At 38.4% G+C, this 27,891-nt stretch overlaps 1 protein-coding gene across 1 annotated transcript; it reads left to right on the top strand.

Annotated features, from left to right (window-relative positions):
- Positions 1-4,175: 4,175 nt before the first annotated feature.
- Positions 4,176-27,882, top strand: CFAP36 (cilia and flagella associated protein 36). Its single transcript, XM_026066578.1, has 10 exons — positions 4,176-4,412; positions 11,393-11,457; positions 12,365-12,466; positions 13,421-13,535; positions 14,507-14,594; positions 15,611-15,662; positions 18,315-18,441; positions 23,516-23,685; positions 24,052-24,207; positions 26,483-27,882. Exons 1-10 carry the CDS (start codon positions 4,298-4,300, stop codon positions 26,567-26,569), a joined length of 1,077 nt encoding a protein of 358 aa, XP_025922363.1. The 5' UTR covers positions 4,176-4,297; the 3' UTR covers positions 26,570-27,882.
- The last annotated feature ends 9 nt before the right edge of the window (positions 27,883-27,891 follow it).

Raw genomic sequence — 27,891 nt, 5'->3', positions numbered from 1 at the left:
ATATAAAGTGATGAACCAAGAGTATGTCAAAATGTCCAATATAGTAACCTTGTATAGAGAAGATGGAAAATTAAGCGATAATTGCTCTTTCATGAATCAGACAGGAGAGCATTTCCTGCTCTACCTTTCATATTATTAACAACAAAAACCAAAACACTAACTCAAGTGTTCAATCTGACCATCTGAGGGCATAACAGTATTTGGCAGGTTCATATGAAGTGACAAATGGTTTTGATTGTAGTGGACACAATTCCCTCATACTAATTACTTTAGCAATTTTCCTTGTAACTAATAGGAAACACTTTACATGTTATGCAACTAATAAAAAGTGAAAAATAAAATATTACCCTTGTTGAAAGAATAAATAGATTTTCCTCAGTGTCAAAGGTCTATATTAGAAGCATCTCTGCTGAAGTCAGTAAAGACAAGTATATTGTTACCATAAGCAAGAAAAGTCAGATGCTTTTGGCATGTCATATAATACAGCTATGTGCACCAATATATAGTGTGTGATGCAAAGAATAAAATTGTTTTTGCATTATGACCTCTTCATTACAATTCATCTCAGTATCAATAGCAATTAGAGAAATTATAAAACTCTTAAGATGTCATATGAATTCCTGTAAGTGAAATATTGTTTGCGAGTTCTCTAGTATAATGTGAAAAACACTGTGTCTTCAAATACATGCTATCCTTTTTCAGATGTCACATCTGAATGTTAGATGCTGTTTAGTTTCCAAGCATACGTTTTTACCTACTTCATTCAAAGGAGAAGCAAAATATAAAACTCCAGARGTCTGAGCCCTAGCCCATTCCCTTCAAGTTTTCCAGTTTCATTTAGCTGGTTTCCAGTGTCATTTCATGTTGGGTGTTTATTGCCTCTTGTAAATTTTTTTCCAGGTAGAGATTTGCCAGCATAGAGGAGGGTGGCAAGAAGGACTGACAAGGACTGCAGGGATTTCACTAACAGTGAGTGGATGCTGCCACACGCATCCTCTCAGTTACATGACAGAAAAGTAGACAAATGGCAGAGTAACTCACTGATCAGCACTACTGCTGCCTCCAGGCCCGACTTACCTATCACTGCCTAAACAGTGTTTAAGTACTGCAAGTCCATGCTCAAACAGCTATATGGATGCTATCCATTTTTCCACTCATGCACACTTTTTACATCATGAGAAGTTAAAATAAGCACAAATATTTTATTTCTTTACAAAGTGGATTTTTCTTCAGTTGAACAAAAGCCAGACGTATCCATGCAATTTCAGAATGCTGCCACTTAATTGGAACCTTGCTTCCCTACATCCCAAAGTAGCTTCATCAAAAGTCTCACAAGCAAGCTCTCTGGGAGGTCATCCCTCTCTGGTGAATTCAAACATACCTGCCTGACATAGCTTAACGGTTTTGGTACTCTAAATCAACAAATCCCCTCAGTAGTCTGTCACATGTTCTGTCTGTTTTTTGGATAAGAGAATAATTCTAGCAAAATATATTCACATAACAGTTCTTGAGGTCCTAGCTTATTGTTCAGAGAGCTCTTAAACCAAGAATGAAAGTAATACATTGGCTTCCAAAGGAAAAAGCTAAATCCTTGACACTCTTGACAGCCATGCAACCAGCTGGAAGGGATTCCCTTAAACATAGGCAATGTGCAATAGGTATGACACTTGGTGGGGATGCTAAGGGAGGAAGAGATCACGATGGTGGAGAAACATTATTTTCTGCCAGGGCTAGTAGAGCTAGCATAACCTGACATAACACAGAATGACTACTGACAGCTACTGAGCCAAATTAAAATGATACTACTCCAAGAACTCCTACATAAACATTTATAGCAGATTACATATACAAGAAGTGAACATACTTTACAATCATGTGAGCCTGAATTAGTATTTAAATTATGTCAACACTCAAAATAAATTTGAGGTAGCTGTTCAGTAGGCAAGTAATACCTTATACTATGATAGTCTCAAACCACAGAACACAGCTGTAGAAACAGAAGCACTGATCATCTAAAAGAGTTAAAGTGATTTGCAAAAAAAAAATCAAAAGGTTTTCCAGGGCAATATCTGATTAAAATGATGAAATTAAGTGCACCTGATCAAACATTTCCCTATAGTGAAGACAACATGTAGTCGTTATCTTTGAGATGGAAATAAATTAGCCTACACCCAGTGCTGCACCTTTATGCAGGTAAATCTCATTAATGTCAACAAGAGTTTTTCTTGAGCAAGAACAAGACCCTCTGTTAACTAACTGGCACAACCACATGTTCCTTACTTGCATAAAAAGCAGATTTAAAATAGTTTTTTTTTTTCTTATCAGTAACACACACAAGCAAAACAAGGAGTCATCCAACATTATAAGGGGAATAAATTTAAGTATTAGAAAAAATTTTCACTCTTTCAGCAGTGAAATAGGTGAGGAGAATTACAAAAATTAAATTATTTTTAATGGAGAAAAGAAATGTGTCCCCAGTTATCAGCACTAACAAAGAATACACAAGCAATTAAGTTTTAATGTAAGCCTTCATACATTTTGCCTTGGAAATTATTTCCTAATTCTCACACTTTAGGGTGTTTACAAAATTGCTAAGTGACGAATTATGCTAAAATATCTGTGCTCCTATTAAGACTTGATGATTGGTTAACATTTTAAATAAGTTTTGTTACACCTCATGACTGGGTAACACTTTAAGTTTTATAACACTTCAGGTATCTGGAATTAGAGCACCAGATACAACAGCTAGCTAGCAATACTCCAATCTTATTTATTGTTTGCTAAGTAATACCACAATAAAATATGGGTTGAAAATATTTTTTTCCATCATACATACAGGATCATCATCCACATCATTATTGTTATATAAACCAAAAATATAAGCCAAAGCTTTATTGTTATATAAAATTAATATATGTTTGACAGAAGAATCATAGAATAATTTAGGCTAGATTGGACCTCTGCAGATCATCTGGTCCAAGCCCTCCTCAAAGCAGGGCCAGCTTGGATCAGGGTGCTCAGGACCTCCAGTTGTGTCCTGAGTATCTTGAGAGATGGGGAGATCTGCCTTTCTGGGCAACCCATTCCAGTGTTTGATAACCCTCACTGTGAAACTGGTAAATAACATGCACTGCAGTTAGTTTCTATTTGCTTAGATTTTCAGTAGTATTGTGTATATCCTTATCAAACTGAGGGGGTGATTCTGAATAGCTGTTCACAGTCAGCTGACTCAACATCTGATTACCAGCAAGAAATCATTATTTTCCTGGTATATAGGGCTTAGTCCCCACTTATGTTAATTAAATCAGAAAATGTCAATTAAATTAGAAAGGCTGCACTAGCATCGCTATACTTCAAAGGCATTTACAAGCACTGCACTTGCATCTTTCGCTTTACACTGTCCTTAGCTTAACAGAATTATTTTTGTGATTATTTCATTCTCTAGTCTGAGGTGTTGCATTAAAAGATTATCTAACATCTGATCTAATTTCGAGTATATCTTTTAATGCCAACGTACTTGTGGATAATGTGCACCTCCCTTTAAACCGTGATCTGATTACAGGGAATACCAATACAGTCCTTGACCCTATACAAGCTATTGCAGCTCTTAACTGCCGTCCTTAGGCTGACAGTTCCTCTCCCACCCACCTCCCAAAGCAAGAAAACATACGCACTTGGGTTACACGTGTCAAATGCTTAAGCATGAACGGACATCACATAAACAAGCTTGAATTAACTTTGGTTAGCATCGAGACTTCAACGGGCACCGAGGAGCCCGCCTCCACAGCGGCACCGCATGCTGAAGCGCGCAGCTTTCGCGTGGGTTGAGGAGCACCAGCGGAGACAGCAGCACCAGCTGCCGCGGCGCGGACGGCTACCTCGCCGCAGGGGAGCCGGCCCCCTCTCGGCCTCCCCGCGCGGGGCGACCCGGGAGCGCGCCTCGAAGCGGGGCCCGGGYGCACGCCGCAGCTCCCTCCGGAGACTCCTGTCGCTCGACCCGCCCGTTAACGGCCGCCGCAGCGCGGCCCCTCTAAGCCCGTTAAGTCCCTTAGCGCCCCCGGCCTCCGCCCCGCCCCGCCCCAACAGCCGTTGGGCGGTGTTCGCGGCCGTCTCCTTAGCGACCGGGCCGGAAACGAGCTCCTCCCTCCCCCCCCCGCACCAAGGGCGCCGGAGACCTACGTGCGGCGCGCGCCCCCTCCCCCGTGACACCGGTTGCTATAGCGACCGGCGGGCGCTCCAACGGCCGCGGCCGTATCCGCGCCTCCCGCGGGGCCACCGGGCCTGGCCGCCGCCGCCGATGGCGGCAGAGGAGGAGGCCGAGGTGGAGTGGGTGGTGGATAGCATCGCCGGCTTCCTGCGGGGGCCCGCCTGGTCCGTCCCCATCCTGGAGTTCATGGAGCAGAAATGCGAGGGTGAGCAGCGGGGGGAGACGGCGAGGGCGGGGCAGGGCGGGGGGGGCCCGGCCCCTCCGGCCCGCAGCGCTACGGCGGGGGCGCCTGGGGGCCCTCCGCAATCCCACCTCGCTCCGCAAGCGCCCAGGGCCTGCGCGGCCCCCGCTGCGCATGCGCGGGCGGGCCGGGGTAGGCGGCGGGGTGCGTGCGCCTGCCTGCGCCCGCCGCAGGGGAGGCGGCGGCTCCCCTTTTCTCTGGGCTTGTGGCCTCAAGTACGAGCATAAAAATGAGCGGGCAGTGAACGGCTGCAGGGCGCTGGTCGTCTCGGGGGCGTCCGAGGGGGTGCCAGCTGACACCCTGCCGGCTGTTTCAGAAACGAGGGAAACGTCCAAAATAGGTCAAGGCCTTCACTGTAAGGCGGGAATACTAAGCCACTACTCTTCTTATGTGCTGTGTGTGTTTGGCACGTAAAATCATAATTGCAAATCAGTGTTCTGTGTTTACAAGGACGTTTGAGGCCCTGTAGGTTCTGTTTAAAAGTGGTTTTTCATTAAATGGCCTTCATGTTTTACAAAGCTATAGTTGCAGCATTCATACCTTTTTTTAGAGAGATGGTCTTTTATTCTTGGAAAAAACAGTCTCCACTCCCATAACCTACCAAAGTGGATTTGCTTTCATTGTTTAAGAGGTGATTTTTAAGATGTCGTAATTTACATTCATTAGTTTGTATGTTCATACAAGTGACTTTGGCATGAACTTGCAGTATGATCCCCTTATGCCAAGTGAGTTATTCGTTCCACTTTATTTCATAACATAATGTATCTAGAAACCATTTGGAGACCTTTAATACTTTTCTATAGCTATTTTAAAAGACTTCCTTCCTAACAAAAAAAGATTATACTATTAAAATTGCTGTTTGGCCAGCGTGACAGAACAGTAGAAGTCCCAAAACTGAACTCCTGCAGTTTTATGAAAATTGGCAGGTAGAGATGAGAAACCTTAATTTATCTCACAAATGATGGTCTGCAGTAAGAAGTCAGTGGTTATTGCTTATGTTTTGTAGGCTAGCTGGTCTGTGCATGAGCTTAGCTCAGAAACAACTATAGTTACATTTTCTTTTTTGGGTAGCAGCAGGATAAAGAACTGAGAGAACTGTGGAATAAGTTGAGGGAGTACCCAAGGTTAACTGGAAGTATGAGCAGTGTGAGGGCGGACTAGGATAGATCTGTAGGTCTATGTGCAGGCTACTAGGGAGACCTTTGTAGGTCTACGTGTGCGGAGAGGAGAAAAGGAAATAAATCTCTACTGCACAAAGCCAGGCTAAATTAATTCTGCTACTTACAGAACAGCTTGTTTCCTCTGCCTCGAAACACCTGGCTCCTTATGGTAGCAAAATAACTGCAATTTGGAGTCCATTGGTAGATTCCCAAATGCTTATTTAAGCAGGTACAAAATCAGTCCAATTTTGATACATGCATAAATCATCTAGAAAAAAGGAAGCTTTCTTTTATGATTTTTGAAAAATCATGTTTCAAAACTTTAGCCTGTGATACCACCAAGCCTGCAGACATTAACACATGAAAAATGTTAAAGCATACTGTCACAGACTAATTAAGGATAACTTTCCATGGTTACTATAAATGAGATCTGTTCTTGTAGTATCACCTGACAGATCATAAGATTTTGTGTTGAACTATTCTCTTATTCAAAGCAGTTGTATTTTGCCTTAAGCATGGACCATTTTTCACAGAATTACAGAATGGTTGAGGTTGGAAGGGACCTCTGGAGATCGTCTAGTGCAACCCCCCTGTTCAAGCAGGGTCACCTAGAGCACGTTGCACAGGATTGCGTCCAGGCGGGTTTTGAATATCTCCAGAGAAGGAGACTCCACAACCTCTCTGGGCAACCTGTTCCAGTGCTCTGTCACCCTCACAGTGAAAAAGTTTTTCCTCACGTTCGGATGGAAGCGTCTGTGTTTCAGTTTGTGCCTGTTGCCTCGCGTCCTGTCACTGGGCACCACTGAAAAGAGTCTGGTCCCATCCTCTCAACACCCTCCCTTCAGATACTTGTACACATTGATAAGATCTCCTCTCAGCCTTCTCTTCTCCAAGCTAAACAGGCCAAGCTCTCTCAGCCTTTCCTCATAAGAGATGCTCCAGTCCCTTAATCATCTTAGTAGCTGTTTGCCGGACTTGCTGCAGTAGCTCCATGTCTCTCTTGTACCGGTGAGCCCAGCACTGGACACAGTCCTCCAGATGTGGCCTCACCAGGGCTGAGTAGAGGAGAAGGGTCACTTCGCTGGATCTGCTGGCAACACTCTTGCTAATGCACCCCAGGATACCATTGGCCTTCTTGGCCACAAGGGCACATTGCTGGCTCGTGGTCAGCTTGTCCACCAGGACCCCCAGGTCCTTCTCTGCAAAACTGCTCTTCAGCAAGTCAGCCCCCAACCTGTACTGGGGCATGAGGTTGTTCCTCCCAGGTGAAGGACTCTGCACTTGCCTTTGTTGAACTTCATGAGGTTCCTCTCTGCCCATCTCTCCAGCCTGTTGAGGTCCCTTTGAATGGCAACGCAACACTTTGGTGTATCAGCCACTCCCCTCAGTTTTGTATCATCAGCAAACTTGCTGCGGGTGCTCTCTGTCCCTTCATCCACGTCATTGGGAAATAAGTTGTACAGGACTGGACCCAGTATTGACCCCTGGATGTACATCGCTAGTTATTGCCTCCAACTAGACTTTGCGCCACTGATCGCAACCCTCTGATCTCTGCTATTCAGCCAGTTTTCAATCCACCTCACTGCTCACCTAGCCTGTACTTCCTCAGCTTGCCTACCTATGAGGATGTTATGGGAGACAGTGTCAAAAGCCTTACCAAAGTCAAGATAGATGACATCCGCTGCTCTTTCCTCATCCACCAAGCCAGTCATCTCATCATAGAAAGCTATCACATTGGTTAAGCATGACATCCTCTTTGTGAATCCATGCTGACTACTCCTGATCACCTTCTTGTCCTTCACGTGCTTGGAAATGGTATCCAGGATTATCTGCTCCATCACCTTTCGAGGGACTGAGGTGGGACTGACTGGCCTGTAGCTCCCTGAGTCCTTCTTCTTGCCCTTTTTGAAGACTGGAGTGACATTTGCTTTCTTTTAAGCAGAGTGATATGATAGGGAGGCAAAAATACTGAAGCTATAAAACAAAGACCTTCAAATAGTATCTTATTTCTAGGGACTTAACAATGATCAAGTCCAAAGTAGAATGGTTATTACCATAGTTTGTTCTACCAGCTTGTACTTATTCTTTCCTCCCCTCCATCCTGCTCTGGGCTCTAGGACAGCTTCTGTAATGGTTGGTCTCAGCTGGGCAGTCCCTCTTGTTGTGCTGTAGGTCTTGTTAAGGTCCATTAGGGATTTTTATTTTGTGCTTAGAGTGAAACAGACATACTGCTGATTCAGACCACAGCTTCTAAACAAGTCCACTTATCCTGAATTGTTTCCATTCTTCCCAATCTTTGTCTGAGGCAAGATCATTGTGAGTATTTAAGCCCTTCCCTTATATACTGATGAGAAATACAGGTAAAGATTCTAGACTCTTTACAGCACGGAAGAAATAGAGAAATCTGAAGTAGAAGTTTTCTCTAGGGAAGGAGGTCTAAACTGGAGGACCAGTTGTTCAGACACTTCAATTATTATGCAAACAGTCTAAGAGGACTGGCTTGTTCTTGTTTTAGGAATCGGAGGAATTGATTATCCCACTCTGGAGTAATGAACTCTTTTTAGAAGGCTGAATAGAATTTACTGGCAGTARGAAGATTTATGGAACTTCAGTAAACTTGCATTTAGTGTGAAGTGTGCCTGTACAACGGTCTCTTCCTGTCAGTTTGTTTCAACCTCAGAAATAAGAGGAATAAAGTAGAGAAAGTCCTTACAGCAAATGATCTTCTGAGTTATGATTTGTGCTGTGGAGAGTTGTTGGATGACTTTCAGAAGCTATTGAGAATATAGCTCTCTAAGAAAAGATTAAAGAAGTGTTACTGCAATGTTAGAGTTCCTAAGAAAGCACAGTTAAAGACATTTGGAGTTATAGATGCAATTACCTGTGCTGTTTGCTTTTCCTTTCTTTAAATGCACCGCAACATTTTTGTAAATGTTGTTGATACTGAAATATTTTGTCAAGACAGAATTCTTTTAGTTCTGAAACTTTTAAAGCCTTTGGGCTGAGCAGGTAAATTAGCATGATTTTTGATTAATTGTCAATGTTCTGTGATTCTTCCAAAACAGAATTTGAGTCTTTGTAATTGGTATATAAGGAATTTATTTTGCAACTCTAGTCAGGCCAAGTCCTTGCACTTTGAATTATAAATGATTCTAGCGATTTTCTATTTATTCATAATTTAGTTTGCTTTCTCTTTCTCCACCTGACTTCCTAGGGATTTGATTAATTTCTTGTGGCTTGAATAATTTTTTTTCTATGTGGCTGTTAAACTGAAGTTAAATCCGTAGGTATGTCTTTAAGGTGAGGGGGATTTTCAAATTTTTTCAGATGTTTTAAGGCATTGACTGAAACATTACTTTGTGTAAGCTTGATTATAGTATTGAGTGCGAGAAGATAAAGACAAGGTATCAAAGGAATAAATAGGTATCACTGCCTATGACTGTCTTACCTCCTAGGACAGAGAACCTCCTCAGTGGTCACTTTAGAGAGGGGAAAAAAAAAATTAAAATAGTTATCTCAAGTTTGCTTACCAGCTGTTGTCCATGAGTTAAGATAGTCAGTGGCTCAGTTTAGCAGGGAGAACTCAGACTTGACTTAGCTGTCATCCTGTTTGAGAGTTCCTAGTGAAGATGTTAGTTTTCAACAGAAAAATAATTAGTTTGTCTCCCAGTATACCTGGGTCCCCTGGATTACCTTGATCTGGTGTTCTTCCAGATCTTTGTTCCTGTCGGGTGACAAAAGACTATACCAAAACATTAAGGAAAGATAATGACTGCAGAATCAAGGAATCCTGACTCTGAAAAATCCACGATCCCCATTCAAACACACTATTCCTTAATGCCATTTAAATCAGAGGAGGTGTTGACTGGAACTCTCTTCTTTTGGCACTTACTTTCATCCTCTTTTGGCTCAAATGCTGAAAATTGAGAGCAGTCAGTACAAGCTTTCCAATTTGCTTTCCATGTTGTCCTGCAGCTGTGGAAGGAGCACGAGGACTTCAGAGGTGTCCTGTCTACGGCGTGAGGCCAGCTGTTGGCTGGGAATCAACTGAGGAGTACCAGCCCTTTCTCAGCACTCCTCTGGGTGCTCAGGGAGGAAAGGAACAGCAGGAAGTAGCAGGGAGCAGAGAAGCAGAGACAAAAAGGTTAGGGCCTGCAAGAGCTATAATAGAGATCCCCTGAAGGGGAAGAGATGCAGAAGACAATAGAGGCAGTTAAGTATCTTCATCCTCTTGGGTTCAGTAATATGGTGGTTGCTACAGAAGCTGAATTTTTTTTAAGAATGAGATTTATAGTACCTTTTTGCTGAACAAATGTTTACTACTATTTAAATGTGCTAGATGAATATTTTAAAAGCACTTACTTTTTTAAAAAAATTTTTTCCCCAAAAATTAAAGTATTTTGCCTGTATAGAAATGAAACAAAAGCAATGTTGATTCTCCAAAATCATGTCATTTAAAAAGTATGTTTCCCTTGCTTATTTAGAGGGCCTGAACTGTTTGATTAGATTTTCGTGGTTGCATTGCTATAGGTTGTTACAAAGTGATACAAGCGCTTTTTGTTTTAGGAACAGCCATCTCAGATCACATCTTACCAAGACTGAGTGTGACATTGTCTCTTGTCTGTCACAGCTGGGAAATGATCCTTTCTAAAAGTCACTATGAATTTATGTGAAACTAATGCTACTTCTATGCGCATTGGTACCATCTTTCATGAGAGATGTTTTAAAAAAAAAATCACATCCATTCATCAATTGGTTAAGTGGAATTCCCATTCCTCAAATGACTTCAAAAGATGGAAAGTGACTTCTCCAACATATCAGGGTGGCTAATCTTGAAGGGAATTGAGGATATCTTACTTCTAAGCCTACATTTTAATCTCTAGGTTTTACATTACCTCTGTTCATTGTTGAGATGATGAATTTAATTTAAATTTGAATATGCATTTGAAAATGTACATTTTTCAAAAAAGGAAGCTGTTTTTCTGTTTCTCTTATTTTCTGCTGCTTCCATCTATTCTAGATTATTCGATGTTATTTGCTTGATATTTCCAGTCAGGAGTTGTTAATATGGTCTTAGGATGGCCTATACTATACAAATACCCATTTTGTCTAAACCAGGATAGATATAATTAAAAAATAATTTACCTACACCAGATTTCCTTTTTTTGGGTTATCTGTTTTTATGTTGTCAGGGTCTCCTTTTCCTGCATCACACTGAATTCTTGTTAAATGAATGGTAACACACCCTCCCTTTAAGTATATGTAGAGAGAGAGAATTTTTCTGCTTTGTATAAATCATTTGCAGTCTTAGAAGGACCTTACGCAAGTTCACGATAGTTCTTATACTAACACTTGGTTTTTCATGTACATATCTGCTGAATTCTCAACTTGCTTAGAAATCCATTTCTGTTATACTTTTTTTCATATTAGTTAATTACAATGTATTGTGACCAAATGAATATTTGACTTCTAGTTATTGAGCCAGTACTTTTCCATACATTTTTTCCAAGAGGAAAAATCTGAAACCTTGAATATTAATTAAAGCAGAACATTAAATTGTCAAAGTACATTCTTAGCCAGAATGTGTGAAAAACAGAATATTTTATTGTTATTTATCATTCCCTATGCTGTCATATGATTAAATATTCCTTTAAAAGTATAGTTAATATTTTTAACCTTTCAAAATATGATTAATCTTTCTCTTTAARGAATAAATTAATTTCCGTGGTGTGTATTTAATGTTTTAGTACCTCAAACACTAACTCAGGAATATTTGTCTTTAAGTTTTTGATGATGAAGAAGAAAGCAAGTTGTCTTACACAGAAATTTATCAGGAGTACCAAGCTTTGGTGAGCATTATTCACTACTTTGGTAGACTTCTAAGAAGTATAATTAAAAATGTTTAGTAGTATTTATTTAGATGAACTTCTAATTGTGTTATTATCTATCATCTGTTATCTATAATTTTCTACCATTGCCCGTCAAAAGTTTTATTATATAGTTGCCATATGATTTTTTTTTTTTTTTATGCTTAGACACCAGGTATGTAGAAAAGAAACTTTAACATACAGTCATATTTTTTATGTGCTGTTACATATTTTTCAGTCATATTGCTATATCCTTTAGCTAAAATACTATAAGTTTGGTATTTTCTGTCAAGTTAAAAATGACAAGCAACATGATGACTGAAAGGAAACACATACAGCTTGTATTTTGTTCACTATTGGCTCTGATAAATCTTTGAGTTAACTTTTAAGTATTAGAAAAAAGCTACAGAATATTTTTGGAGCATTCTTAAAATACCTATGAACCAATGCACACAGATATCTAAAATATTTTTTGTAATAAGGCATGGTAATAGTTTATGTTAAAAAACAATTAAATGCAGATCAACATCCATTTTGCTCTGTGTGCCTGTTATCCTTCAGGGTCAGGCTGAAATTATGTAGGCGGCAAAAAATAACATGAAATACTAGCCAGGATTCCGGGGAAAAGGCAGAGAGAGGAGATTGTTGGAAACTGGAGAAGCTAAATTGAGTAGTAACCAAATTCAGCAAGCAAAATCAATGTTAATCTTAACAGTTAATGAAAGTAAATCAAGCCTGAAGTATCAGAAAATCAGTTACAGTCTTGCAGTGATTTTCTTGCGAGTTGAAAAATAAAATGGCAGCAGTAAAGAATATACAATTATGAAAAAATGTCATATGATTCCAAGGGAAAAACCTATTAGGAGGTAAAGGTTATACTTTCTTATAGGTTGAAAAATTAATAGAAGGCTATCTTAAAGAAGTTGGAATTAGTGAAGAGAAATTTCAAGAAGCTTTTTCATCTCCTCTTGCAAAGACACACACTTCACAGGTATGTTTTTCTTTGTTAAGAAATGTATGGATTTAATTAATTTTTCATTATATTTTCACTAATATAGCAGGGCAAAGATGAAATTTTGAAAAGTTTTATTGTTAAAACTTTAATTTTCTAAAACCTGAATTAATGTATTTGTTCATATAATGAACCATGACCAGCAAAGTTATATCTTTAAGTTAATGACAGATATTTGTGTGGTGTCAGAAACTTTTTAGCAGAGATTTGTCTCCTGTGCTTTGTTTTTTTTTTAAAACAAACCCCAGAGTTTAGGGTGTGTCATTCACCTTTAATTGCAGATGTGTCGGCTTTTCCTTAGTCTTCTGTCCATTTACGATAGCAGACAAACTAAAAGGTTGAAGCAATAGACATGTTCCGTAAAGGCAAAAGATGATATTTTCCTCTAATTTTGTAATAAAATGATAAAATCTGGAAAACAAAAATTGGCCTTGAGAAGACAAGGCATGATTCTATAGAACTTCATCTGCTCAAAGATACCTTTCAGAATTGTCTCAGGTTTGCTGGGGAGAGAAGTAGGCGCTTCTGCTGCCACAGTAAATTGAGCTTTGTTTACATACTTCCTCCTAAATGTATAACAAGATTCTTCAGTGTACGTCCCTCAGTCAAGTTTACAGTTTTTGTTCAGTAAGTCAAATGAATTGCAGCAGTAAATTTACACTGGGAAAGCCTCCAGGTTTTGTGATAACGTTATTGTAGCCATGATGAGTTAAGGACATAGGCAAGAAAAGAACTCTAGATTTTATTTTTATTATTATTATTAGCTTAACTTATATAACTAGAAAAAGTAGACAGATAGGAGAATTAATTCTAATTACTGAAAACATATGTTCAGCAGAATTTAAATCTTAATATAATTTCAAGCAAACTGAAATGATTGTGATCCTTTCTGTAGGATTTTTAATTCATTTATGATTATCTTCCCTCCTGCAGGCCATTTTGCAAACAGTGTTGGCAGCAGAAGATTTCAGACTATTTAAAGAAATGATGGTACAGAAAAATATTGAAATGCAATTGCAAGCTATTAGAATCATTAAAGAAAGAAATGGTAAGAAATGATAAATGTGGGGTTTTGCTTCATCTTTTTATGTGTTTTGATGACTACATGATCCATGATTGATAAATAATGAGTATGGAGCTCTGGTCCAGTTCCAGTTGAAATTAATGAAGAACATTCAGTTGATTTTAGCAGGACCAGGATTTCAATACTTAGTCCTTGGCTTGTATTCTCAGCCACTGCTGTCTTTCTAATAAATAGGAAAATAGAGCTGAAAAGTTAAAGTTTTTCTGTGAAATTTGGCTTTAGTTTTCTGCTAAAGAATTTTGTTGACAATTTTGGGAGTGTTAAAGTAATTATATCACTTAGCACCATATCATTGCTATGCAAATTGCAAAATCCAGACTATCAACATCCTTGTTGTTCACTCTCTGCCACGTTTATCTTGCAAATCACATTGCACATTTGCACATGAAAAATCCATATAGAAAGCAGAAGTTATGACCTTCATTCTAATGTATACTTACCTTTAAGGAAGAGCAAATAATTTATACCCAACAATGCTGCTCTGATGACGTTTGAGAGGATTTTCATCTACTCACCCCTTTATTCCATGTCTACAGTTTTAACCATTTTGTTTTGTGTTCTTACTGCATGTATGGTTTTTCAGAGAGAGTAATTTTTAAATTTGAAGTTTCGCCCAGCAGCTAATTAGGAAAATGATTGTCTAGTTAGTCATGGTTGTTCTGCAGCCTGTAGGGAATACTGTATGATGGTCAGTGTAGAGTATGGCTTATGGTTTACCTTTTAGATGTCCAAATTTTAGTATTTCAGAGCGCTTTGCCTTTTTGCTGCCACAAACTCAATGCCCAGGATTTAGAATATTTCTGGAAACAGCTACAGAGAGGAAGAATTAGATGTAGTTTTTCTTTCTGTGCTCTGGCTGAAGAATGATGCCAAAGGGAATACAAAATAATGTTTTTTAAGAGTAATGCATAAATTTTGCCCTGATTTTTTGATAGGTGTGTTGCCTGACTGTTTGACAGATGGTTCTGATGTATTCAGTGAAATTGAACAACAAGAAATGAAAATCCTCAGGGAGGTTCTAAGGTAAAAATGAATCAGTCCTACCTCATACATTATTTTAATAGAGAAAAATATATAGGGCCTAACTCTTCCAGATTTTTCTAGGAAACTTTCCTCATTTTCGGGGTGACATGAATGTTCTTGTCAAAATCCTACTAGAAAATGAATAGTGCTAGAGAGTGGGTGTGATCAGGAATATTTAAAGACASAGGGATAACCACTCCATCATGCTGAACTGTCTTTGCGACACATGTAATGGTGTGTGATTTTATAAGCCCTGTCATATCCCTTCTCTCCTGAATCCTGAGTTAAACCTAAAATTAGACCTAGGTTAGACCTGCACGGACTCTGGACAGTAGCAGCGTGTTAGCTGTAATCCCTTCTTCTGGGGACACCCTAAACACAGATCTGGAGAGATAGGATCAACGCTGTAGGTCTGCTTAAAGCAGCTTTATTACTCCTTAGCACCACTAGAATATTGTGCCCTGCTCTGCGTCCCTTAAAGCCTTGGAAAGGCAAATTCTGCTTTTGCAGTAGGCTTTATTCTTTCCCACAGCTTCTTTCTAGCTGTGTACAATGACTCTTGCTATAATCTGAGGGGGTGCGTGAGGACTGATACAGCTAGAAAGATTCTCCTCCACTCCCAGTTCACACGGATATGAACAATCATAAACAAATAATATCAAATTAGTCCATTCAGGTTATTTTAAATTATGCTATTTTCCTTCTGTATTCTGCGAACACTTTCCTTCCGATCTTTAAAGCAACAAATGAAACAAGGGATAGATACTCTAGAAATTCTTATACAGTTATCTTAGCACAGGGCAAATTAGAACCCACAGTTTTCAGTCTATATGTTTATCATAGTTCTTTATTTCTATTAAGACTGTATTTTCATTTAAGTCATGAAAGTATTTTGGACATTTCAACAAATTCACATTATATTGAGATCTTGATAATCCTCAAGTATTTAAGCAGTGCTAAATTTATATTTACTGATACTAAAGAAGTCTTGAGTTTACCTGTATTTTGTGTTACAGGAAGTCTAAGGAAGAATATGAAATAGAGCAAGAAAGGAAAAGGACTGAAGAGGTCAGTAGCTTATTTTTCTAGGTGAGTTATGCTGATGATTAAGAAATACTTTGATACTTTTGTCTCATGTGTTAACTATATCACTTTAAGGCAATATGTACCATCCAGTATGTACCATCCAAAGCAAATAAAAGGTTTGTCAGGAAGGTCTTACTGACTTTTCTCTTTGAAAAGTCTGCTCTGTTGTTTACATTTTTCTTCATAGTGTTACTGACATTAGTGTTATACATAATACCATTAACCATCAGTCATTTGGTGGAGCTCATATAGTAAGCATGTTCCCTCTTCAGTATCAGAGTTCTAAAATCCTGGCAATGGATGTCAACCTTTCAGATCCAGAGAACATCTGAATTACCAATATTGTCAAGATCAAAGAGACTTCAAAGTATAAGCTTCTTAGAGATGATAGCATTCATAATCCTTCAGGAATTTTAAGGATCACTTCACAGACAGTATAGTTATTCATTAAGTCTGCACAATGCTGCAAGAATCTAATCACCAGGAACTAGAAATCCTCTCCGAGTTAGAATGTCACTTGGTCTCCATCACAGTAAACCCTGTAGAAAGGTAACTGAATGTAAAAGTGGACTGGCTAAATTGCCAGTGGTTAAGCAACTAAGAAGCAAATTGAAATCTGTTGAGCAAGGCTGCTTCAGGGAAGCAGTAATATCTCTGGTGGAAATGTGTCAGTAAAGCTCTTCTTCACCAGGAAAACACATAAAAAAATAGCTGGGAATGTAGGCTGTTTCAAAAGGGAGTACAGTTGCTTTTCTATTCTTTTTTTTGCCATTAAGAAATTGAGCCCAGTAAATTTGAAAAGAGAAGGCACTCTGTTTCTTCAGCCTGAATTGACAAAGGAAACTGCCTGGATACCAAACCTAACTACCACAGAGATAGTTACTTTATTTCCAGTCCTACTTCTGAATTCAAACCCATAATAAGTGCAGATGATTGCTATGCTATTGAATGCAAGTCCTAAACAAATTGGGACATTCCTCCAAATCAAATGTCTCGCCCTGCATCCTATAGAATAAGGATGCTGTAGAAAAGCAGTGACAAAAGTCTTTGTTTCCCATATTACAATAATATATTCCAGGAAATGAGTCACCTGTTCTATAGGATTTCTTACAAAACAATCTGGAACTTCAGATTTGGCTCATTTTAAGAATTGACATTGTATCTAGATGCAGACTTATCCAAGTCTTTATAGACCAGCCAAGAATATCAATACTGTAGCATTTCTATTCAAAACAAGCCAGAGTACAGTAGCACCAATCAATACCTTCAAGGGCCCAACCAAATTCAAGGGGTTATTGTACTATGTCCTATACAAACATTGAGCCACTTAAGAATTTAAAATCTTAACTGACAAAGCAGATTAAAAAAAAATGTGTGTGTGTGTGTGTGTACATACATATATATATATAGCTGAGTAGTTACTTTTGTTTACTGTTTCTCCCTATTCATTTTTTCAGTCCAGCCGTTGTATTCTGTTTCTTCTTGGCCTAGAATATGTGCACAGTGCTGTAATACTTCAATTTATCCTTTAGGGCTAACAGCATTTGATTTCAGGTAGTACTTCTTTATAAGATATGCTTCCTAATAATTTGGGAAGCAGAATAATATATCCTTCATTATTAGAAAACATGAGTCTCACTGCGTATTTCATAAAGACAAAACTTACCTTTTGTACTTAAGCATTATTTGATCAAAGGTGGAATTCTTAATTTTTCTTTCTTTTTGGTCCAAAGGAAATTGTAGCAAAGGACATGTGGAAAGTGCTATTTAAATTTACCTTAGCATCACTAGCCCCTTCAGGATGTCTTCTGTCACTCCCCCTCAGTTATAGTACCTGCCCTAAAATAGTTTAATAATGCAAAACTTAGTATGCATTTGCAGGAAATCTGACTCCAGAAGCAATATGAATTCACTGAATACATTAATTCACTTGGACAGAGATGGTAATAGTAATTGCTGAATTACATATTTTTGTAAATAAAAAATAATTTGCTATTTTGATGAATACTAGAAGGTTCTGGCATGAATTAGATGATTGATGAAAAGCCTAGACATTTTCTGGGCAAATGCTATCTGGCTTTACTATTTCCAGAGAGGTGCACTGTACTGTCAAGATTTGTCAGACTAGCGTAGAAGTGAAATAATAGTGTCAGATATTATCCAGACCTGTTGTTGCCATTCAGCTGATTATTTCTCTGTTTCTGCGTTAACTTCAGTGTATGTTCCTGGTTATCTTTCTATCTCCTATTATATTTTTCTGGTGACAGAGGTGTATGTGAAAGTCAGATGTAAAGCATGACACATGCGCACACACACACACACACACACAACATCATCTATTTGTAGCTGGGAAGCAAAACACCAGTTTACCTAATAATCTAAATTCTGGCTGTTGATAAGAGGTTTTGAACTAAAATTAAAAAGTGCTGATTTATGACTATAAGCAAATACAAACATTCCTATTAATAAAACAAGTGGTTTTCTTTTGTTTGCTTTAACAATACAGTATGTAGTTTAAACAACACAATTTTAACTGAAAGTTCTTTTGACTGTTTTCTGTGGGTTGATAGTTTAATGCCTAAAGTGTGGTGCTAGGAAATGTAATGCTTCTTTTTGTTTGCTTTTTAATTTAAGGCACTTGATAAATTTAAATCAGCAGACGTTACATACAGTTTTCCAAGAGATTCCAGAGAAGCTGTAAAAGTTAAGGAGTCCGTGGAGGGAGCTGATGATTTTGAAGGAACTCCACAATTTTCATTAGGTAATTTTATGGAAGTGTTTTGCAATAGTGAGTATGCACTATGACATTATTTTCAAATTACCGAAGAGTCAAATCATACCAAGATTTTCAAAACTTGACTAGACAAGGCCCTGAGTAACCATCTAGCTTTGAAGTTAGCCCTACTTGGGGGAAGATGTCTACACTAGATGGCCTCCAGAAGTCCCTTCCAACATGAGTTATTTTATGATTCAGTAACATTTATAAACCACCTCTATTAGAGGAGGAAAAAAGGGAGTCTAACAGCAGTTTTCATCTTTCAATTTATGTGCATATGCCATTGTTATTGCAAAGAACAATGTTTTCCCTGTAAGTAAATACAAATCATTTATTTAAAAAATTCTGATTTCTCTCCCTGTGTGTGGCTATCATAGGTTTAATTGATAGTTGTACAACGTTTTTTTGATAGTAATAAAATATTTTTGAAAGAACCAACCTTAAACTTTTAAGATTCACTCAATCCTAGCAGTCAGACTACCAGACTGAATCTTCTTGCCTTGGTTCATATTGGATTTGTTACCTGTTTCAATTTTTAATTTTTACATTTTTGTTTTTGAATAGGATTGTGACACTTAACAAAATAATATATTACAAGGGGAACTTTCTTAAGTAGACTTGAACTTTACCCAAGTTATACAGTGAAAATTGTTTGAATTATTTTGTAGATGACTGTTTACTGGAGGTAATGACCAAGCCAGTGCTTTTACAGTGAGGAAAAAATCACTAGTTATGAAGGAGGTGCTCTTTGTTGGTATATTTGTGTACCAGCTAAAGCACAAAGAAGGCCGATCTTTCCAGTAAAGCGGGAAAATTCTTAGATAATATGAAGCATATATATTTGTGTGTGTTTGTAGAGAGCATGTATTTTGTGTGTGTGTGTGTGTGTATATATATATATCTACATACATACATACATATGTGTGTATGTGTATATGTGGGTATGTATAAATACAACCCTCAAAAATAAGTGTTACATCTCACTGGTATCTGCTCTCTTTGACAAGCTCATGAAAAAATTTTAGCTTAATATTCTAAGATAATTTCCAAGAATAAAACTCCAGCCATGGAAAATAGCCTGTACTTCGTTCAGGTTTTTTTTCCTGATTCTAGTACTTGTCTTTGTATGCATTCACACTGAAATTTTTCATATCACAGACACTTGAGCTGGATATTTTTAGCCTTAGTTGTACCTGTGGAACATACTTGCTCCTTGCTTTCCATTTTGTGGCCATAAATGGATGCAGTGTTTGTAGAACCCTCTGTTCCTTTAAACTAACTGAGTTATTGTCTTTCACATTAGAGAACTCAAAACAAAAAACAAAAAAACAAACAAACAAACAAAAAAACCCACAACAAAAAAGTGCCACTAACCTTTTAAGTATCTTTCTTTCCTTTTTATCCCTTCTGTTCTTCTGAAGTTTTGTTACTTTCGTTTGAACTCTTCTTCTCTCCCTTGCACCCTCAGAAGCATGCAGGAGGCCCCTGAGTTTCAGCTGCAGGTATACTTGCGTTCTTTTCTTCTCCTAGCCTGCTCGTATACCTCTCATTTTTGTGTAGTCATGCTGCTTTGCAAGGGCACCATTAAATTACATCTATCTTGTAGTGGTTGTTTTCCTGTTTTGGAACGCAGGTGCATTCCTAGCAAATATTCTGTCTGCTATTAATCCTGTGCTTGAGAGACAGGAGATCTGGGAGCCTTTCTTCTGTGCTGTCCAGGTGTCCACTCACACTGGTGCTGAGCATTCTTGATGTTCTTTAAATGCCAAAGAAGAGACAGGCCTACAAGCAGTTTAGCACCTTGGAAGTCATCCTCATCGGTGTAGGATTGGCATCTTGTGGCAACCTGTCCAAAGAGGCTTCTGAGAAAGTTCGTCAGAGCTTACCCTCCAGTATCACCCTTTAGAAAAGTGGTTTTGGATAGAGAAGGCAAAAATCAAGAAGAATCTGCCTTGGAAATCTTCTTTCAGATCCCTTTCTCACCCAGAACTGAGGAACAGCCTCCAAAAGGGTCTGTTATTACCTGCTTTCTAAACATGGGCTCCTAACTAAAATTTCATGTCTGATAATGGGATCATCTCCTCTGCTTGAATTGCTTCCTCTTGGTGCCAGATTCAACGCTGGGAAGGGACTCGGCAAGAACTACCCACTAAATCTGTGTGCTTCTACAGTAGTAGAGTAACTGTCTTCTACTCTCATCTTGATGAGTCCCTGACCCCCACTGCCACCAGACCTGCTCTCAGATCCTGGCTGCATGTTTCTCGCTCTTCCGGGCTGCGTTACTGAGGAGCAGAACAGCTAGCCCTTCTCAACCCGAGAGCAGGGAGAAGTCTCATACCCAGGAGTCTTGGCTCTCCGGGCAATGCAGCCCTTGCATGAACCAGTTCTCATAGTGAGGAGAAGAAAACTTTCTCTTCCCTCTCCCCCGCCCTCCCTTCCCTGGCATATATATATATATATATATATATATATATATATATTTTTTTTTCCTTCAACTACCCAACCTGTTCGTTAACTTTTTCCAGTTCCATTTCACCTAGAAAGCTGAGATTTCAGTTTGTGGACCCCCTTAAAGTTTTCCACTATATGATGAATTTTAATCTAATATCAATTAACTTAATTTTCTTAATTTCACTTTGGTGATCCCCTTATAGTTTACAGATTAGTAATAATGAATAGTTTACAGATTGCAAAACCAGTTTTCCAGGAGCACTTTGACAACCCAACTTGTTGCACTACTACAGATTTCGTAGTAAAGGTCATGCGCAACACCTCAGAGTGCAAGCAACCTCTACAGCGTTCCTGGTGAACACTTCCCTTTCCATGTACCTGCAGGGCAGCTACTTCAAGTTCCACTTGTGTTTGCACCAAGTGGCATTTATCACACGGATGTAAGAAGGATGCAGCATCTGCTGGAGTGGTCCCGAACGCTTGTATTTTGAGAAGATTCTGCATTAAATGTCCTCATGGAAAAGCATGTTGCTTAGTCACCCACAGTGTGAATGTACATGTAGACAAGTTCTCAAAGGAGAAGAAAAGGTTACATACCAGTAACTTTATTTCTTTGAGATGCGTTGTCTATTTGTACATTCACTATCCACCTTCCTTCCCTTCTCTTCTCAGTATCTTTTCAGGTTTGTGGGTTAAGTGAAACTGAGGGTCCTATGATCACATCCTACAGGTACTGCTAAGACAAAAACATCTCCAGCTTGAGTGTTTGCAATATGGACAGCCACAGTGTAAATGTACATACACACAACACATTTCAAGGAACTACTTTCTGGTAAGTAACTTTCCTTAATCATAATGTTGATTGTAGGGTAGGTATTTGGCAGGCAGCATAGGTTTTTTTGCTCTGTTTTTTTAATTGGACAGACTTGGTGTCAGGAATTTTTTTCTAGCAGTTTTAACTCTGTCCTCTCCCAGTACCTCTGAGGACTTCTGTCTGTCAAATAAAAAGACATTTTTTCATTAAAGGACCATCAAAACTTCTAGCAGTCATATTTCAGTGAAACGGAAATTTTTCAACTTGACCTGTGGTTTACATTTCTGTCTTTATTTGTTTTCCATACTTGAATAGTATTTCCTCTTCTTTGCCTTTCCCCTACCTTTTCATGATTTTATATATATATAAATTATATATAAACTTTTTGAACTAGAAAAAGCAGCATCATTGAAGAGCTAAATGTGTATTATGTGCTTTAACTTAAAAAACAATTGAGTTGGTGTTTATCCTGCATTAGCTTTAGTGGGGCCAGCCTTTGCCATCTGTTACTGTGGTCTAGTAGAGTCCAGGGGAAGTACTTTTACCTTAATATTCCTGCAAGTTATTTCTCAAGATAACATTACATAAAAATCTGAAGTCCAGCACTGTAGAATTATAATTAGCTACACTCAATTACATGTATCAACTCAGATATTATTGATAGAAACTGACTGAATACAGTAAAATTCAGATTGCACTATCATCAGTACTATTGTATCTATACTGATATTCTCAGGGTTCTTCAAACAGTCCAAAGCTTCTTCATTTTTAATAAAAGTACAGAAGGAGCAGCAACTTGCCTTACCCAGGCACAGTTCTCAGTCAGGTCAAGAGAAGTCTTAATAAAGTTCTGAAACCGTACCCTGCTGTGCAGTCCAGTGACTGGAAAAGCTTTCACTCAGTAGCTGTGATGCCATCAAAGGCACACCACGGAGTTCAGTGGGATCCAAGGCAAAATTATCCTTGGTACCTGCAGAGAGGTTAAAAGCACAGTTGTAATCTGTACATGGTTTAATTGTACTTTTCTTGTCAGTGAGGAGGTAGCATTTGTCCAAGAAAAAAGCAACAGGTGAACAGGGTGTCATGCAGAAACGCTGTCTTGCACAAGCCGAGGGAGTTGGTAGAGAGCGGAAGAGAGGAGAAGTCCTTTGAGCCTTACCTGGTCTGAACCAGTGCTGGCCAGAGCTCCCTGGTGGGCCAGCCAGCCCGGGATAGAAGTGTGGTGGGTCCCCGTTAGGTCCTCACACACGGGGAGGATCTGTTCTGATGATGAGTAATTGAGCTCTGTGGGTGCAACTGTAATGCCCTGCACCTCTTTCGAGCTTCACTTCCCCTTCTCCCAACTGAACATATTTACTTAAACACATTATTTCCTGGTTCATTTCTCTGCGGTTGAAAGAAAGCTGAACCAGTACACTTGTATTTGGAGTTGGCTACAGTGTGCCTTATAGTCTGCCGATTCCTGGCACTGAAAACTAAGATGGAAATTGAAAGTACAGTCTAGATATAAACTGGTCTATTAGAATAGTGACTATGAAACTACATTCTAACCATTTGACATAAGTACACAGGTACTTATTCTAATGTCAAACATTGTTTAATTGTGTTTTTAGTGCAAAGACAGTATTTTAACAATGTTTCTGAAAGAAGCTTTTATTAGTCAATAAAAAGGGGAGAAACATGATTTTTAAAGTGTTCCATTTTAAAACCAGAGACATCCAGATATTGAAAGAAACTTTTTTTTTTTAATACGTCTGCTCTTCTAATTGGTTTCTATGCAAAATTGCTGTGTAGAGGAATCACAGAAATCTGCAAGGAGAGATTTAAAACCAGTACACCCGTTACAAAAAGGAACAGAGAGCATGTCTCAACCTTCATGTACCAAAGTGAAAGAAGATACCAAGAAAAGGGCAGCTGGAAAAGATTCAGAAAATGCAGCACGAGAAGCTGGGATCGAAGGACTCGTAAGTTTAAAACAAACGTACAGCTAGAATGTGAAAAGACAGTATTACATTTAGAATATATTTCCTATTTTTGTGTTACTGTATATTTCCTATTATTGAACCAAATTATCAACATGAAAACAGTTTAGGGTATTCAACAACTTAATTTGCATGAAGTTCAGATACATCGTTCTAGTTTTAGAATAGCTTCAGCTTTTGCCCTTGTGAAAAGTTCTTAATAGACAGCTATGGTTAAAGCTTGGATTTTTTTTTTCAGATAGTAATTTTAGAGGCTAATGTTTTAATTATTTTTATCTCAAATACACATATATGTAATAATACACATACCTTTAGAAATTAATTTTTGGTATTGAAAAAAAATTCCAGAATTTAGCAGAGCTTGAAGAACACCACCTGAGGCAACGAGAGGACTACTTAAAGAAAAAACGAGATATGCTGATGGCTACGAAGAAAGAGTCAAGAAATAATGTACTGTCACCGACAAGTACTGACCAGAAAAATGAGGAATTATCTCCTAAAGAGGTGAAAGATTCAAAAATTTTAATCAACCTGACCGCTTTATAAAAAGTGCATATTAACTTCAGTGAAGATGTAAATGTTGCTGCTGAATATTGTAGCAGAACAAAAGCAACAAGTGGTGGAAGTAGTGGCAGATCATTTTCAGATTACTGCTCTTGCAGAAGTTTGTAAGGCAAGAAGAAATTTTAATGATTAAGTTAGCATTATCTTGGTTCTGTATCATTAAATCTTCTATCATTAAATCATGATTAATATAAGGTTATGAACTGCTAAAACATTGGCTTGCTCCTAGTCCATGACCTACCATTTGGGCTCCCTTAAATCCTTGAAGGTTTTTTTCAGCTGATATAGGAAAAACACTTTTCTTTTGCAAAGTCTTACTTTGCAGAGATAAATTTGCTGAGTTGTCTTGATGTCTTACGAGAGTTCTGTTCTTACTGCAAATGAAGAAATCCTTGATTAACACATTATGATAAAACTAAATGTTAGAAAGACATTAGAAAGGCAGTCTGAAAGGTGGATGCTGCTGTCATCTATCCAGTTGCCTCTAGCAGAAAAAAATGCTTCTGAGAGAGAGCTGGAATCATAGGAAAGATTCATAGGAATCATAGAAAGAGAATGGCACATCAGCTGTAAAGGTGCAGCTGGCAGTTTGTTCTTCAAGGCCTTTCCTTCTCCCACATCTAAACACTTTTCACCTCCTTACAATAATGTTGCATTGATCTTACCTGTAAAGACAGTCTCCTTTATTCAGAGACATGTATCATGGAGAGAGCTCTGCAAGATAGTTCGGTATATCAGAATAAAATAGATTGTACTATTGAACTACATGACCGTAGTACTAAGGTCAAGTTCTCATGAGATCTTTATCCCAAATATTCCAGTCTATGGGTACTGAAATGCTGTGGCACTAGGTTCAGTCACAACGTGCTTGTTAGTGTTTCAACCAGTCATCCTGTCACTGCCCGACCGTCTTTCTTCCATTCTCCAGCACTGAATACTTGAAAAATACGACTGAAATATTTGTTACAGTGAATAACCTTAAAACCATTACAATCATTTGAATTTGTCCAGAAGATTACTTTTCATTGCCATTGTATTCACAAATACAGTGCAGGGAGGAGAAATATGTAGCCAGTAATAGCAGAGTTTCCATGAGGCACATTTTCAAGGAGCCTAAAATTTTCTAGGAGTTTTACCTGAGTCAGCAGAACCACCTAACCTCTGCTATATAGAATATCTACTGAAGACCAGAGACCTTCTGTTGCCTCAGGAATTTTTCCAAAGTTACTAAGCATTTTATTATGTGCACAATGTCAGAAATACTGTTGTCTGGGGAACTTCTAAGACAATGAAGCAGCAACATTTGAATTTGAGGTTATTCCTCTTTCAAGAAGACAGGTACAATGCAGTAGAAAGAAAGGGAGACGCATGTAAAGAGTCAGTTCTGGGATCCACTTCCCAAGAAATGGCATAATTTTCTTTCAATCATTTTTGAAAATGAATGACTTTGAAAGACCATATTCACAAACGAATAGTTTGTCAGCACCACCAGAACTCATCTAATCTTCCTTAGCAGTGCATAACACTTAACAGAAAGTAATATTCCTATTCAGAATAGTCTTCAGTACCAATTGGCCTGTATAATGGACTGTAACATTTTTTTATGCAACATACATAATTATCTTAGAATAAGGATTGAAATTAATATTGAACATAATGTTAAAACAGATCAGCATGAAGTGAGCATTGACACAAGCGCTTGGAGTCCCCTCGCTTTGGCATCCCCTGCGGAGCGCGCACCAGAGCTGCAGGGGGGCAGCTGGGGCTGGGGAGCAGGGGAGGGCAGGCTGCCCCTCCGGTCCTGCTGGTGCCTTCCCGCACCTTTGCGAAGCTGGAGTAACCAAGAGCTCTGGCAAGGACTGAGTAATTCGGAGTTTAAGCCCTGCTATGTTATCATGAATTTTTACCTTAGTCGAAGAGTTCAGCAGCCGCACAGCAAAGACGCAGCGCTGCTGGTTTCACCGTGGCTGGGTGCTGTCGCCCCAGGGCGGGGGGCTTTTGCTGAGGAGCAGCACAGGCAGCAGGGAGAGGGCGGCTGCTGCAGCCTCAAGTCTGGAGATGAGGTTACTCACCTGCTCCTTGTTACAGAGGAAATTTCCTATCAGCTACTTGATTTGGCTCATACATTTTTAATTAGTATTCAGCATTAGAAGGCAGGATATGTGCCAAAAAGCCATGCAGTTTACTACTGTATCTTTTTTCATTTTGTTTATAGACAATGTCAGAAGAGAAACAAAGATTACTACAGAAGAGGAAAATGCTTGCAGAAAAACTAAAAGAAGAAGTTATTAATAAGCGGTAATTTTAAGAAGCTCGCTCATTGCAGAACTTAAGAACATGAGTAGTTTCTTTTAGAATAAATTATCTAACCAGTAATTGGATGGATTTGTTTTCAAATATATTACACTTAATTTTTAGAGCTTTCACACAAGCAACTCAGTTCTTTGAATATAAATATTTGAAATTACATTGAAATACACTAAAAACACATATACTTTCCAGAATGCTGGAGACTTACTTTCACTGAAATGTACTCAGAAATGAGGCTATTTAACATCACCTCAGTATACTAATTTTGTGAACTACTAGCCTCAGCCACATCATATTAAGTAGAACAAAATCAGATACTGATTAAAATAATTACTGTTAAAAAACAATTGTTAAAATAATACCTGTAAATGTGAATGATTTTGAATGAGTTAATTTTTTTCCAAATATAGAACTTTCTTCTTTTCCTTTTATTAGAATGCCATTATAAACAAATTACTATTTTCAGCTGTGAAATGCAATAAAGTAATTTCACAAGAAAGTGATACGATAACCATCTTCTTTTTGAGAAACAATAAATGCAGCTTGAAGTCAGGAGACAAAACATTTACACAGTAACTCAGTATTACACTATTTTATGTACTTTTGGGGCAGTTTACCAGTGCCTTAGGCCTAATCTTGCTATGAATGCAACTTTTAAATAAAAATAATTGCTTTAGTTGCAGAGTAAAAACTATAAAAATCACAACAAAGTTCCAAAGCCAATCTTAAAAAAAAAAAAAATCTCATTCACCAGAGTTCACCAGGCTTAGACATAAGAAGAGCCTATAATTTGCACAACCTCATTAAACACTTCATTGTAATAGTAACTCAAATAAAAAAAAACAACCCAACCAATTCAAGTTTCATGTAACTTTTTATTAAAATAGCATTTATAACTGATACATGTTGGCAGATGTTTTCTTTTCTAAAAAGATTGGTAGTGGAAGGGCCCCAGGCATGAGAATGTGGACTGCCCACTAGCAGAACCCAGGCAGCACCTACCAGGTCAGGTGGGATAAGCATCTCTGGTTGCCTGAGGGAGGCGACAACCCTAGGTAGTAGCCAGTTAGAGTGCTGCATATGTCACCTTCTACAGGGATTTAAAAAATTCGTTAAAAAAAAAAAAAAAAAAAAAATCAAACCTGACATCTAATGCCACTTCATACAATCTTTTTCTAGTAACTATAAAAATTCATGACATTCTTGTTTTTGCTGTAGAAAAAAGACAAGCTGGTCTGAATGTATTTTAAAGCTTCTGACAGTACTTCAGAAAAGAGAGTTGGGGATCGTGGCAGAGGGTGGGGAAATCAAACA

Source organism: Apteryx rowi, unplaced genomic scaffold, assembly GCF_003343035.1.
Source record: "Apteryx rowi isolate R43461 unplaced genomic scaffold, aptRow1 scaffold_243, whole genome shotgun sequence".
In the NCBI taxonomy this organism is placed as follows: domain Eukaryota; kingdom Metazoa; phylum Chordata; class Aves; order Apterygiformes; family Apterygidae; genus Apteryx; species Apteryx rowi.
Note: the sequence above shows the minus strand (reverse complement) of the source record. Positions and strands in the feature narration are given on the sequence as shown.